The sequence below is a fragment of the Brachycentrus maculatus genome, unplaced genomic scaffold, assembly GCF_059751285.1.
Source record: "Brachycentrus maculatus isolate JH-2025_06_01 unplaced genomic scaffold, ASM5975128v1 h1tg000657l, whole genome shotgun sequence".
NCBI classification, from domain to species: domain Eukaryota; kingdom Metazoa; phylum Arthropoda; class Insecta; order Trichoptera; family Brachycentridae; genus Brachycentrus; species Brachycentrus maculatus.
In genome coordinates, this window is record NW_028281392.1 from 351,652 (window position 1) to 367,697 (window position 16,046).

General features: G+C 38.3%; 1 protein-coding gene across 1 annotated transcript in view; it reads left to right on the forward strand.

Moving 5' to 3' along the window:
- LOC148300772 (polyamine-transporting ATPase 13A3-like) overlaps positions 1-10,665 on the forward strand; it is a 32,725-nt gene extending 22,060 nt beyond the window's left edge. Inside the window, exons 10-18 of the mRNA XM_088274319.1 lie at positions 594-842; positions 1,689-1,962; positions 2,447-2,713; positions 4,504-4,665; positions 5,568-5,722; positions 7,034-7,257; positions 7,733-7,881; positions 9,347-9,534; positions 10,181-10,665. Coding sequence (XP_088130445.1) covers positions 594-842; positions 1,689-1,962; positions 2,447-2,713; positions 4,504-4,665; positions 5,568-5,722; positions 7,034-7,257; positions 7,733-7,881; positions 9,347-9,534; positions 10,181-10,333 — 1,821 coding nt within the window. The 3' untranslated portion in view covers positions 10,334-10,665. The remainder of the gene's footprint in view (positions 1-593; positions 843-1,688; positions 1,963-2,446; positions 2,714-4,503; positions 4,666-5,567; positions 5,723-7,033; positions 7,258-7,732; positions 7,882-9,346; positions 9,535-10,180) is intronic.
- The last annotated feature ends 5,381 nt before the right edge of the window (positions 10,666-16,046 follow it).

Consider the following 16,046-nt stretch of genomic DNA (forward strand, 5'->3'; position numbering starts at 1 on the left):
AGTTTCTCTCAAATCCCGTTTTCTTGCGTTCCTAATACATATCTATCTAATTAATTAAATTGTATCTCATCCAAATTTCTAATATTTGTTAACCTAATTACTTTTATTAATTGATTCGGCAGTAACTTTGTGGTAAAATCTATCCATTTTTAATTTAAGTTTCACTAAGTAAATACCACTATTTCTTAAAATCTATTGTAACACGAGTTGCGATGCATTCTTTATCATTTTCAAACACGTATGTAAAACTCAATTAACCTGTTAACCGGGCGGGACGCATAAATACGTCTAACGTAAACAATATCGGGTACGGGTAGGATATATGAATACGTCCTTGAAATATATGTTGCGCCCTGGAACGTGCGGGACGTATATTTTTCCAACAATAAAGGTATTAGTCATCCATACAGTATCGACATGAATTTAAGACACGGAGTGAATCAGTATTCGCGCCCATTACAAGTTGCTTAATTGGACAGCGGACCGCCCGGTCAACAGGTTAAAGAAAAAAACCTAATACATAATCAAAAAATAACCTAATTACTGTTCAAAAAAATTAAATAATTTTCTTATAATATAAAATGTCGCGTCAGGTGCTGGAGGAGCCGGGGCCGGAGAACACTCGCTACGACAGCCTGGCGCCCACCGTGGTGCGGCCGGCCAGCGTGAGCGAGGCCAGCCTGCTGCAGCAGGACCTGGACCCACTCACGCTTGAGGTGCCCTACGAGCTGGGCCTGCTGCGCCGCTTCCACTTCTCCTCCACGCAGCGCGCCATGGGCGTCATCGCGCGCGTGCTCGGCCAGACGCAGATGCTGTACTTCGTCAAGGGGGCGCCCGAGAAGGTAGCTAACCCGCAAGATGCGCCCAATCCTCTTCTAGTGGAACTGCTGACCACACTCAACAGTCCCCCTTCTCCTGAGGAGCTTTATGTGGTTTCCTCCCAGCAATGAGCAAATGCTGAGAAGTTCCTGATTGGCCCACACTAGATTATCCCTCCTGTTCCCAACACAGATTACAATAAAACATCTTTTTGTAGTTAAAAGAAACAAAAATCCGCTTCATTTTTTTCTTATATCACCACTTGAACATTTAACATCTGTCGTTTCCCTTCATTTATTTGAATAAATTTAGTATTTGAAACTTGTGTGCGACCCATCATGATGTATGGGATCGAAAGTAGAGCGGACACCGTTGACACAAAAAACGCGCTTTGATTGTCAGAAATGAAGACTCTAAGAAGCATATCAGGCAAGAGTCTACGAGACAATAAAAAACGCCAGGATAAGGGAAATATGCGAGATCGAAGATGTCGTTAGGTGGGGAAGGCAACGAAGGAGAGTATGAAAAATGAAACTATACAAACTCCCCCACATTGCACTGCACGGCTAACCCCAGGGTAGACGACTCCCGGGTAGACCATTAAAGAGATGGATCGACAGCTAGGAATCGACATCGCAGGAGGCTAATCCCTCTTAAAATCGGGCCACAAGGCCTACACCAAGAAGAAGAAGAAGTAGTATTTGAAATACTGGATCATGCCAAGTTTTCCTCTGTTTCTAATTTTAAACTACATTTGCCTCATAAATTTGTACAACTGTTATTTCCTCACTCATTCGATTCACATGCCCAAACCATCTCAACACCCATCTTGATTTAATTGAATAACAATTGATGTTTATGCTCTTTAGATTTCGGGAATGTGCAGCCCTTCATCCCTGCCGGAGAACTTCAGTCGGGTCCTGAACGAGTACGCTTCCAACGGGTTCCGGGTCATCGGGCTGGCCTACAAGAAGCTGGAGAGGAAGATGAAGTGGATCGAGGCGCAGCGCGTCAAGAGGGAGCAGCTGGAGTGCGACATGACCTTCCTGGGGCTGCTGGTCATGCAGAACAGCCTCAAGCCGCAATCGGCCTCCATCATCAACGACCTGCACAATGCCAAAATGCGGATGGTCATGATAACAGGTAACTTATCCATGGTCAGTTTTAACGATGTTCCACCCTGAACGATGACTTGTGCGCTAACTAAAGTGAGCGTGTACGTAAAGTGCAGCACGCACACATACTCTGACCAACATTTGAGTATTGGTGATTCTATCCCCGATTTTTTACAATTTATTTATTTCCGTCGCTGCAAATAAATAATTTTATATTATCATGCTTTCCTGCAACACGTAAAAGTATTACGGAGGAATACAAAAATTCTGAGCCCCCGTATCTATTATATTTTATATTGATATTCTCATTTTTAAAGTCAAGTTGTAGTAAATACATATCATCGGGAGGGGAAGGTTAAAAAAACTTTTATTTTCTTTTTTTTGAATCTGTATTTTTCATCGATGAGGCATATACTATAAATGGTTTTGGTTCTAAAATAGATCCTTGTAGAAATGTATATATATATACAGTGAAGAATATTAAAGTGTGTGTTCATTGTTGTTGGTTTCAGGGGACAACATAATGACGGCCATATCCGTGTCCAGGGACTGCGGCATGGTCCCCGCCGACGAGAAGATCATCCTGATCTCGCAGGGGGGCAGCGCAGGGGGCGCGGAGCTGCGCTTCGAGGTGGTCGGGCAGCCCCGGGACTCCTCCCTCTCCCCCTCCATCTCCACCGCGCTTGTCAGCGACAAGTACTGCTTCGCGCTCGACGGCAAGACCTGGAACGCCATCCGCCAGCACTACCCTGACCTGCTGCCCAGGATCTTAACCAAAGGTCAGCTACCCTCGACTTTAGGTCGGCCACTCTTAGCCATAGGTCAACTACCCTCGACTATAGGGCAGCTACTCTTAGCCATAGGTCAGCTATCTTCGACCATAGGGCAGCCACTCTTAGCCATAGGTCAGCTATCTTCGACCATAGGGCAGCCACTCTTAGCCATAGGTCAGCTACCCTCGACCATAGGTCAGCCACTCTTAGCCATAGGTCAGCTACCCTCGACCATATGTCAGCCACTCCTTACCCATAGGTCAGCTACCCTCGACCATAGGTCAGCCACTCTTAGCCATAGGTCAGCCACTTTGGTTTGACTGATGAGTTTTAATGAAGATTTTATTTGTAAAACGGGCAGGTTTTTTTCATTTTATTTCTGATATTGAAATACTGCATTTTTGCCCTTACAATGTTTTACATCTTTTTTGTTTTTATTAAATATTTAAGCAAGGGAAATTTTCACCGATCTTAGATACACAAAGCCAGGCAAATAGTAAACCCGCGGTGCCCGACCGGTTAAACAAGCACCATAGACAAGCACAACACAGACAGCGACCAGATAACGATAGAGCATAGACAAGAACCGCGGACGAGCGTGACATCACCGAGCGGATCCTATAAGTAGCCAGGAAACAAGGGACCCGCTCTTCTGCAGCTCCAAGTTGCCATTCGCTTCATAGTGATTCCAATCCAGTATTAAAATATTTAAAATTAATATGTTATTTAATCAATCACTTGGCATGATCAAGTACTTGTGCGTGATCAGGAATAATCAGCGGGTATGTATGACCACCCAAAATGTCACAGATTCCATGCCCTTTCCAGCACACAGCCGAGCGCTGTGTTATCGAGTTAAAATTCATATATGGGGATTTCAATCCTGCCAGCTAGGTTTATATACTATTCCGCCTTCATTCCTGACAAAGGTCCTCAGCGTTCTGTGCTTGATACCATAGCGCATCCTGTCGTGGACCAATACAAAGTATGTTCTGGTCTGTACCAGAAAATATAGCTATCTATATTTTTATTATCTTTTTACTCACTTGGTACATTTGTTTTTGGTTTATTGACTAATGAATTGATTAACCTGTTAACCGGGCGGTCCGCTTTCCAATTACGCAACTTGTAACGGGCGCGAATACTGATTCACTCTGTGTCTTAAATTCATGTGGAGACATGTATGGATGACTAATACCTTTGTTGTTCGAAAAATACACATCCATATACATAATATAATAAACATATATTTCAAGGACGTATTCATATGTCCTACCCGTACCCGATATTGTTTACGTTTGACGTATTTATGCGTCCCGCCCGGTTAACACGTTAAGGTGTTATTTTTTTTGACATCTCATCAAAGATGAAGAAGAATATGGAAGTCTGGGGATTTACGGGGCTGACGACCGTCATAGGCTGGTTTAAGTGATCACTTTACACACGTGTAACATTCACCAATTCTACCCATTATTGACAACCACACTACTCAAATTCTTGGAAGTTCTATATATATGAACCAATTTAGAAACCTTGTTCTTGAATCACTAGAACTTCACTAGAGACATCTATTGGTGAGATGTAAAGAAGCTTTTAATTAAGCAGAAACTCTTATGCCCAGACTTCCATATTCTTCTTCATCTTTGATGAGATATCAAAAATAATAATATGAAAATAACTCCTGTAATTGGAGATAATCCAGATTTTGTGAACAAGTATTTGGACACACTCAAAATGTAAAAAAAAAAAAAAAAAAACGTTAAGGTGTATTTAAAGAACTCTTCCTTTGGCTACAGGAACCGTTTTCGGAAGATTCGGCCCAGATCAGAAGACGCAGCTGGTGGTAGCTCTGCAGCAGATGGGGTACGTGGCGGGGATGTGTGGCGACGGCGCCAACGACTGCGGCGCGCTCAAGGCGGCTCACATCGGAATATCCCTCTCCCAAGCCGAGGCCTCAGGTATTGTGTGACCACTCTCTCGCAACATTTCCAGTGGGTTTGTCCACAGGAGTTACACCAGAACCTCTATACTTTTATATTTTTATTACAAAATTGTTAATTATACTCATTGAGATTTTTATGTCCACCGGTTTCGAGACGTACCCGTCTCTTCGTCGGGACAATCACTACCACAGCATGCAAACAATACCACCCGTCACTATCATAGCACTATTTACTATCAATGTGGATACTGATGGTCCGGATTTCGGGCTAGATTTACAATGGATTAAAAAAAAATTGTCAGCAATCTTTTGAGTTTGTCAAAAAAGTATTTGACACAGAAGTTGGCCAGAAGTTTGGTGGGCAGGCACTATGGCACCATTGCAAAAAGTATTTCATTAATTTTTCATTTCAAACCCTTATACGCACCCCAATGGTGCATAGGGCGCTGCATCATATAACCGCAGTGTTATCTTGATCGTTAACACATGAAGGAAAGGTGATCAACCCTCCGCTTCAGGTACCAGTCCAGGGTAATATGGAACAAATATTAGAGTGAAAAAATCACTTATATTTATTTGACCCCCCTGGGAATCGAACCCGGGACCTCCAGAACGGTAGCCGAGTGTGCTGACCTACAGAGGCGAACAAACTCAGTATACTAATCACAAGTAACCGCAACACCCAATTCCCATCTGTATAACGTTTTTTTGACGTCTCTTGCGCTCTACCAAAAGTAAGCAAATAATAACACTTATAAGCGTCACAGTAATTATTCCGGCAAAGACTTTGTGGTCCTGCACCATCCGGAAGTATATTGACAAGTATATTGTGCAAAAAGTAAATTGAGAATATTCCATATTCTTCGTTGTCTGTGTTGAGATGTGAGTATGAACGTTCCCTCGCATTGACTGTTGCAGTGGCGGCCCCCTTCACGTCCCGCGTGCAAGACATAACCTGCGTCAAGTACCTGGCCCTGGAAGGGAGATGCGCCCTGAGCACCTCCTTCGCCATATTCAAATACATGGCCCTGTACTCCCTCATTCAATTTTTCTCCGTGCTCATTCTCTACAATGTAAGTAATAATTTGTAACCAAAACTTTTATTCCAAACAAATGTGCGGCAAAACGATGTATGATAGATGTTCGAATGGTGATATAAAGAAAGAATGCTGCGTGAGACGTCTTTGTCCACACAATACTGTAGAAAATTAACCGGATCCTGTCCGCGCCATAATCATGCCCTATATCTGTCTCACTCTCGACGCTACGCATCGCCAGTGGGTAAGAGTGACGCACGATGCGTGCTTTAATTTATTTATGTTACCATCTTATTTGTTTATATTACGATATATTTCAAGAATAATGTGACACAAGTGTATTATAGAGTACCAAAAAGGCGCAATGAATCCCATTGAACGTTTTTGTTTTGGAAAATAAATCGTTTCTTAACTAAATACATGATAAAAGTAATCATTTAAAAAACGGCAAAATACTGCCGCGTACAGGCGTCTCTCAGGAACAAAGTTAACGCGGTTAAAAGGTTAAGAAAGGGTCAGTTAGTAGCTGTATTGTAAAAACCGCTTGATTCGGCATGTGGACATCAAAGTGTAGAACAGGTATGGTGTGCAAATACAATTTCAAGTATTATTCGGTAATACTATTGAGTAATTCCTTCTCTGCCCAATCGGCCAGACTATGGAATGGATTACCTCTCCTTGTAAAAATGCACCCTCTCTAATAACTTTTAAAAAACGTCTGAGACAGTACTATCTATCATTAGTATCCTAACTGTCCATCAAAACTTATCCCTTAGTTTTTCCCTCTAGGTAGAGGAAGGGGGTCCTTCCCTAAACTCCCTTTGTCTTCCTTATTATCATCAATTTGTTATTTATGTTTTTTTTTTTATGTTCAAGTACTATCTACCCTCTGATTGCAAACAGCTATATATGGTTTCAAGCGTTTTGATCAATATCATTAGTCTGTTTTTGGTTGGTCGGATGATATTGCTTTTAAGCAATAAGCCCGCCAATTATATTATTATTTTAATATTACCACACTATATAATATTATTTTAAAATTATTATGACTATAACTCACTTGTCATTTTGTTTATTTCGTTTAATAACCTTACAAAATTGATAAATTAAGATACAGTTAACCTATAAATATCCCGATATGTGCACAACGCCACAGTAAATAGTCTGAAATAAGCTCCGAGACAATGATACCAACATGAAATCTATACAAGCACTATTTCTGTTACATAGGCAACACATGGTTTTAACTAGAAACCTGTAGGCACTTAGACAATTTATTTTAAATTTGTGGTTAGCAGCAGTAACCAGTTGTCCCGAAAGGGTTAAGAGTTGAGAAATGATTTGCAGGCGTACTCGACCCTGGGCAACATGCAGTTCCTGTACATAGACCTGGTGGTGACGACGTCGCTGGCGCTGTCCATGGGGCGCGCGGGGCCCCCGCCCGCGCTGTGCCCGCGCAGCCCGCCCGTGTCCCTCGTGGGCCCCTCCAACACCGTGCCGCTGCTGCTGCAGGTGCTGGCCTGCCTGCTGGCGCAGCTGGCCGCGCTGCGCCTGCTCTACTTCCAGCCCTGGTGAGTACCTGCACCTTGTCTCTCATCACGATTAACAATTTATTTTCCTTTCTTGACTCCTTACCCTCATCCACACCCAATGATGCACTGCATCAAATTCATGCAATGTTAAATGTTAAGTTGATTGTTAGTTAAATATGCGAAAAAAAGCTCACACTTCAGGATAATTTTGAAAAATCATCAGAAATTTTAGCATTTCCGTTCATTCATAGTCAGACCGCTTCCCGCGAGCGACATGCTCCGGTCAGTCCCCACCTTCATTCCAACTCCATTCACTTTCATACATTAGGGTTAATTATTAGTCATTGTAACGTAATAATAATGTTAAAGTCTCGAGGAAGAAGCTGTGTCCTTAGAAACTGGTCGGCATTATAATTTTATATAATTTACTAAGTTACGTGTGTGAATTTGATGATTTATGCATATCTTATCCTCACTTTTTGAACTGGTCGAGTTGATTGATGACTGATGGCAGGTTCGTGCCGCTGGAGGGGGGTCCGGATGTGGAGGAGGTGGTGTGCTGGGAGAACACCGTGGTGTTTGTGGTCAGCAGCTACCAGTACCTGATCCTAGCCGCCGTCTACTCCAAGGGGCAGCCATTCCGTGAAGCGTTTTGTACAAACTGTAAGTGATATTCATGCCTTTCCACTTGTATCCTATGAACATTGTAATGGGAAATTTGGGAAGCTGGCAGGAAGCAAACATCATGGCTACGCAACATTCGGGGCTTTTTTTTTAGACAGGAGTTGCATTTATAATTGTGGAGGTCCTCACCAAAATGTTACATTTCCATTATAAATGTTTTTAAGTAATCAGGAATTCAGCTTGTAAAAAAATTTTGTTACGTTTTGGTGCGATTTAATGATTTCATATTGGTTTAACACAGGATTGGTTATGTTTTGTCGCAACTTTAATTAAGATTTTAATAGAATACAGTCGGAACAGATTTGCATTCAAAGGATTTTTGCGCAATATTAGAAATGTAATTTCTTGGTGAGGACCTCCACAATTTACCTTGCTTATTATGTACAAGGTTTATAGATCATTAAGTGGATTTTGGTTTCTTTGAATTAAAAAGAGATGTTTTATTTTAATCTGTGTTGGGAACAAAGGGGGATAATCTAGTGTGGGCCAGCCAGGAAATTATCTCCATTTGCTCATTTCTGGAAGTAAACCACGTAAAATTCATCAGGAGTTCACTGTCGTCAACAGACCTTCCATTCCACTAGAAGAGGGCTCGGCATTTTGTACCCTAACATGGTTTTTATAGTACCAATGTCCTTCACTATTTTTATCATGTATGATACCAACCGCAGGACCGCAAAGCCTTTGCCGGAGTGATCGCTATGACGCTTTTAAGTGTTCTATTTATTTACTTTTGGTAGAGCGCAAGAGACATCAAAAAAACATTATACAGATGGGAATTGGGTGTTGCGGTTACTTGTGATTAGTATACTGAGGGTCGGGCGGTAGACTGTCCGAGTATAATTAGGGTCGGGGTTGGTGAAAAAACCGCCCGACAACAATGTGTTCAATTCAATTTATTTATTTTCAATTAACATATACATTACAAACTAAAAAATTTAAACCGTATACATTAAATACATACAAAAATCGAAAATATGCAAAGAACTATTGCTAAAGTAGTAGAAGCATCCCGCTTCGGAAAACTCCTTCAGACACATGGAACAGATCAATATCCAATGAGATATTGTTCAACATAGCGGTAGCTCTTCCTACAGGCATAACCATCGGCAGGTTGGTCCTGTGTATAGGAATGTGAAACAATCTATGCCGACGCTGTCTTAGGTAACTATCGGGAGCATACAGACCAAGGTTCCGGATAATATCAGGATTATCAATCATACCGCGCAACAATCAATAAAAATGCGTAATCAAATACACATTCCTTCTAGTCTCTAAACTATTGTAGCCAAGCATACCCTGGAGAAACTCGGTCGAGTAGAGCCAAGGATAATAGCCGCGATAATAGTGTTAACTGCATATGTGTATATTTATAGGATAGTGCAGTTCTAAAAGTGACTTAAAATGTTTGTATTTAACTTAAAGTGTTATTTTTATTTTCCAGTTCAACTGGTGGGGACCCTGATAGTGCTGACCGTGGTCACAACTCTACTGCTAATGTGTCCGTGGATGGAACTCGCCGAATTTTTCGAAGTCAAAGAATGGGTGTTTGGGAACATGGAGACCAATTACTTCAGGATATACCTGCTGGCCATACCCGCCCTTCACATTGTGGTTGCTATCGCCATTGAAGTGAGTACACATTTAAACGACATTTTGAGTGTGTCCAAATACTTGTCTACAAATCTGAATTAACTCCAACTGGGAGCTATTTTATTTTATTTTTTGACACTGTTGAGTGTTCCACTGCTAAAAGTATTTTATTATGGAGTTTAAAATTTGACCAGTTATTTCATTTACAAAATTTTGAGTGTGTTCAAATACTTGTTAACAAATCGCTCACTCCTTTCAACAATGTCACAAATCAAAAATCGACAATTTTTAGTTGCGCATGTTTTCGGAATGCCCAGAAAATGTACTATATCCCAGCAAAAGCGGCCTATTTTTAACTAAATATTTACCCGCTACAGGGCAGAAAGTGTTGTTTTTGCATTTTGAAGAAAAGGTATTGTTTTTAATTATTTTTTTCAAATACACTAAATATTTTTCAAATGGAGAAAAAAACCTTCAGGTTTTACCTAAGAAGATCTGTCGCACACTAAAAAGTTCAATTAGTGGCTTGATATTTTTTTAAATACATTTCATCATATTCTTAAACTTTAAAAACGATCTCCCGAAAAATCACGTTTTTTGATTTATGACGTTGTTGAAAGGAGTGAGCGATATACACGCATAACGTGCTGGTAAACTTTGTAATTGGTATTTGTTTTATTTTCAGGGGTGTCTCGCGGATACGGCTTGGTTCAAATCTCTCATAAGCAATCTCACTCCGCGCAGCATCAGGAACAAGGACTCCTACAAGAGCGTGATGAAGCAGATGGAAGGCAGTCAGTGGATGGAGTCCCTCAAGGGAGAGTCCATCGTCTGCTGACATATAGTGCCTACCCTACACCTCGCCCGCAGATTACTACACCTCCTCATCCGACAACTGTCTTGTTGCTGACACGTAAAGGTCTTCTCGTTATGAAGAAGCATGTTGTTCTATTCCAAGCGCCATTGCTTAGTCGTCTTATGATGTCTGAGCATGTCCAACATCGTAAGATGAATGGGAACGGGCTAACCCGGAATCCCGCCCTGTTTCCTAGGATTCTCGAAAAGCGTATACCTCAAACGGACAGTTCTACATTAGGTATTATAGAATACTCCGATTTGTTAATCTTTCCCTCCCGGTGATATGTATTTACTACAACTTGACTTTAAAAATGAGAAAATCAGTAGAAAATATAATAGGTACGGTCTCAGAATTTTTATATTCGTCCGTATGTATTACATAAAAGTACTATATAATATAAAGTTATTCATTTGCAGCTACGGAAATAAATAATTTGTGAATAAACTGGGGATAAAATCACCAATACAATACACAAACGATCCCTAATGTGTGCGTGCGTGACGTTGTTTGCGTACACGCGCGGGTGCACCCGGCTTGATAATGTTTCCGCCAATCTCCTTTTGGTAGCGCGTAGGTCGTTCTCCGCGGCGGTTGTGTCACTACGCCAGCTGTTGCGGCTACTTGCAATGAATTTTTTTCTCGTTTTCAGATACTTACCAGAGCTAACATTACATAATTGTTACATTTCAAATTCAACTATGGTCAGTAAAAGCAATTTAGGAATATTCACATTTTTTACATTTTTTTAATCACATTTTCACACCATAGTGTACGGTGGTATGGACATGTGGAGCGAATGGATAACGAGAGAATGAGTAAGAAAATATATGTGGCAAATGTGAGAGGGAAAACAGAACGTGGACGACCGAAAAAGACTTGGCACGATCAGATCAATCGGAACCTAAAATCTGGCGGTGTCAAAAGTCTGCGTAATCGGAGGGCATGTATGACTAGATGTATGGATGTGAAGGAGGCGAGGAGTGTATAGGCCTCTCTGCCTACCCCTGCGGGGAAACGGCGTGATGGTAGTAGTAGTAGTAGTTAGTGTACAGAATACATATCGCCGTTGCATGTGGTAGTTTTTAACACCCTAAGGGAAAGGTTAAATATCACATTTGAATTCTCGATTCCAGTCATCTACGCAGAACTGCTGATTTTCAGTTCAAATTTATAAAGGTATAGTAATCAAAAGTCCCGATTAAATTGAAATAAAAACAGAAATTATACCACACTTAGGTAAGGTTATAGGATGATGAATACAAACTTGTTATAGAGTTTTGTTTCTTTCAAGGTCTTTTTAATACGTCTGTGTCGGGGTATTTTCCAGCCAAATTTGGCAAGAATGCGAGCAATTGTTTGATTTTAGCGCATTAAATCAGATTCTGCGTGTAAAATAGCTGTATCTTTTGAACTAAAGGTATAAAATAGCTATATTTAAAAAAAAAATAGTAAAAATTATTAATTTATCTGTAATAAACATTTTGCTGTTTTTTTAGCTTACAAAATATGCAAGTTATATTTTATAACATTACAAAAAAATTATGAAAAAACTCAGGTTTTCATTATTTAGGACATTATTATAAATAATATTTATCAGAAATACATTTTTCCTAATGGCAGACATACTTTATTTGCGCCGTGAATGTTTTTAATATTAAAAATCGGCAGGTAGGTAAATTCTTGGACGTTATACTTAACAGGTTACTATACGGCCAATGTTTACAAGTTTTCCACACTCCACTGCTAATTTACATAAACCGAGTTTTGTCGGCTCTTGCTTTTTACTAATAATTTGTATGAAATATGTTTAGATTGCTAATATATTTAATAAGGGTCCAACAAAATGTAATTTTTCCCTTTTACAACTATACTTTACCTCCTCCCTACAGTCTGGATCAAGTGAGAAGCATATCAACACACAATTTTCTATCTTTTTACTTTATATCTTAGCCACAGAAAACAATGTAAAACCATAGAAAGCAATCCTTACTTTGTAATTATCTCAAATTATATCAAAATAAGTTAGGGTCTTCAATCTGGGCCACGTGACGCTTAAATACTAAAATTCAATCAAACCATCTTTCTATTAACACATTTTGGACGGGTGTTTTTTACGCGTGCAGACTGCTGGCGACGGGATTTGATAATTATGCACATCTCTTTGTTAAGGTCTTAAGACTTTAACAAAGAGATTAGTACATAGTATTCATATAAAAACATTAAATATGTAATTCCTTCTTTTGTGACTTTAAAATAGGCTGGCGCAGAAGGTAAAAATGACCATCCCGTCCATAAGCATCAATCGACCAAACGGGTAGAAATATCTTTCTCATCTGAAGCTTGGTTTATTATACTACAAATAGTATCTCATTATACTATAATATTATAAATAATATCAAATATAGTAATAAAAAATTGTGAGAATGCCGATATGCGGTTGTATGAGTAGGCTGTGCGGCCAACAATGCTTAGCTCGAATATTAATTAACAGAAATTAATGTACTTAATTCTTTCTTTCAATACATTTTGCATTTTATTTATGTTAGACTCTTACATTTACATGCATTTCTGCTGATAGAAAGTTAGTTTCTCCAAATGTGCATTGGAGAGAATGGGACAAAACGGTCACTAAAATTGTCAATGTTTCCTTAAATAATGCTCGCTTCAACAAAATCAGTAGTATAAAGACCGCAATACATTAACACGTTGACTGCCAACTATGATATAATTCGTAGATTGCGTTCTTTGCTAGGACACCGACTACGAGTTATCTCCTATGGTTCGGTCCGCCTCCGTAGTGTAATGGTCAGCACGCTCGGCTACCGTTCTGGAGGTCCCGGGTTCGATTCCCAAGGGGTGTAAAATAAATATAAGTGATTTTTTCACTGTAATATTTATTCAATATTACCATGGACTTGTACCTGAAGCGGAGGGCTGATCACCTTTCCTTCATGTGTAAACGATCAAGATAACACTGCGTTAATATGACACAGTGCCCTATGCACCATTCGGGTGCCGATAAGGGTTTTATTATATTTTTATTATGGTTACTTGCCATATTTGTGCTGCTACAATAAAATTCCTAGTACATCAGTGCTAATATGGATAGATGATATTTAGGAAGAGAACAAAAATTCAATGCTGGCTTATATGAACAGAAAATTTGTTAATAAATGAACAGGAAATAATATTTTTTTAAATTCTTTAAAATCAAGTCAAAAAGTAAAAGAATATTTTTAAAGAATTGGCTTTTTCGATCGGAATTCTGAAAAAAGCCGTGGCAGTCAACGTGTTAAAAAATGCTCAAAATCAGTAGCGTAAGGACCGCAATACATTAATAAACGCTAAGATTTCCATTTAGGGTAGAGTTGTTCTGCATTCAGATGAAAAAATGGATTGTTGGGGAGCTAATTGAAGTGACTGACTTAGTGATTTCGCTCACTCCTTTCAAGAACGTCATAAATCAAAAAAATTGATTTTTCAGGAGAACGTTTTTAAAGTTTAAAAATATAACACAATATATAAAAATAAATATCAAGCCACTTATTGAACTTTTCATTGTGCAACAGATATTTTCATTTAAAACCTGAAGGTTTTTTCTCCATTTGAAAAATATTAAGTTTATTTTAAAAAATAATTAAACAATACCTTTTCTTCCAAATGCAAAAACAACATTTTCTACCCTGTAGCGGGTAAACATTAAGATAAAATATGCCTCTTTTGCTGGGATATAGTACATTTTCTGGGCATTCCGAAAACATGCACAACTGAAAATTGACGATTTTTGATTTATGACGTTCTTGAAAGGAGTGAGCGATTTGTCATTAATTTTGACTGAAGGGCAATATTTATCTCTGGTATTTTTTTTTCTATGGCGGTGAAACACTGTTAAAAATCAAAGCATTTCTGCACATTAAATAAAATTCCCAGTTTAAAACATAAAATAAACAACTCCAGTCAAGATATATTTATCTAAAATAATATCTGGTGCCTTGTGTGTAGTATTAGTCGTTTGTGGGATGTGATTTTATTATAATCGTGAGTTTTTTTTTATATAGCTTAGTGAAAAAATAGTTAATTTATATTTGTTTCTGCAGAATCTTAGCAGATTTTGCTTCGTGGAATCCGCAAAGTAAATGGAATTGACATTCTACTATCGACCTTCAATCATTTAAGATATTGATGATCTTTTATTGACCGTGAACAGCCCCTATAGATAATTTAAACAGTGATGTAATACATCTATACGATATAATAATCTTTGTGTGTTAGTTCTCACACAATCTCAATATGCCATACTTAAGTGTTGACTATAAAGATCTAGGGTTAATGAACAATGTATACAGATACATGTGTAGTACCAAAAGTAAGTGTAAAGTAATATTAGTGAAAATGATGTGTCATTGTACAAGACATTCCATAGGGCTTTATAAGAAAACAGGCCACCAACAAAATCACTTTATAACCAATAGTAAACAGTTTGATTTTGGCAGTAATTTTTAATGTTGCCAGTGTAAAATATTGTATTTATGGCTGTTAAGTTTTTTAATAATAAAAAATGTAACTAACCAGTGATTTGAACATAAAAATAAACAATTGTTAATTAAAAGAAATATGCAATATTATTTTGTCCATGTTTTAAAATCATATTAAAAGCTTTAAAAATATTATTAATTATATGTGAAAACATATTGATTTCGCCTGGAATTGACAAATATATTTTTTTTATTTAAATTTACCGGTATGTTGGTATCACTGCACTAGTTAAGTGGGTGCTTGTGTATCTTATTTATGTAGCATATTATCTATGGTGAGAGTGTCATACACCAGCATTGGACTGTCTCGCTTACTGGCCACTAATGTTACAAATGAACAATAGACAAGCCCCAAAACTACAATTATCCACAACATTTAAAGTGTCCTAAATACTTTTTCACAAATCTGGATTTTCTCCACTTATAGGAGTATTTTTCATATTATTTTTTGACATCTCATCAAAGATGAATCTTCATCTTTGATGAGATGTAATTGGATACAATTGGAGAAAATCCGGATTTTTGGTACAAGTATTTGGACACACTCAAAATGTTGTAAAAAAATTATCTGTTCAAATTATAAGCTTAAATGATAAAAATGAAAATGATATTTTCTGGCGTTTCTCATGTATGTGATTATAATCCAGGATTCGGACCTCACATACTAATATAAGAGTTTCTGCTCAGTAAAAAGTTTCTTTTCATCTCTCCAATAAATGTCTCTAGTGAAGTTCTAGTGATTCAATAACAATGTTTCTAAATTGGTTCATATATATAGAATTTCAGTAGTGTGGTTGTCAATTATGGCTAGAATTGGTGAATGTTACACATGTGTAAAGCCTATGACGGTCGTCAGCCCCGACTTCCATATTCTTCTTCATCTTTGATGAGATGTCGAAAAATAATATAAATTATCCCGTTTCGCTGTCTCAGAATGTCTATATGGCCTGCCTTATTGGAATGTCTTGTCTAATGTCTTTGTGTAAACGAGATTTTAAGCTTTAGAATGTAGAAGAAACGGTTTTGCTTTGTGACTTAAACATTATTTGACTTGTGATAACTTTTTTTTGTTACTAGGAAAAATTGTAGCAGAAATATAAATCTCTGCCGAACCTATTAATTGTATTATATTAAACATTTTTTAGGACAGAAAATTT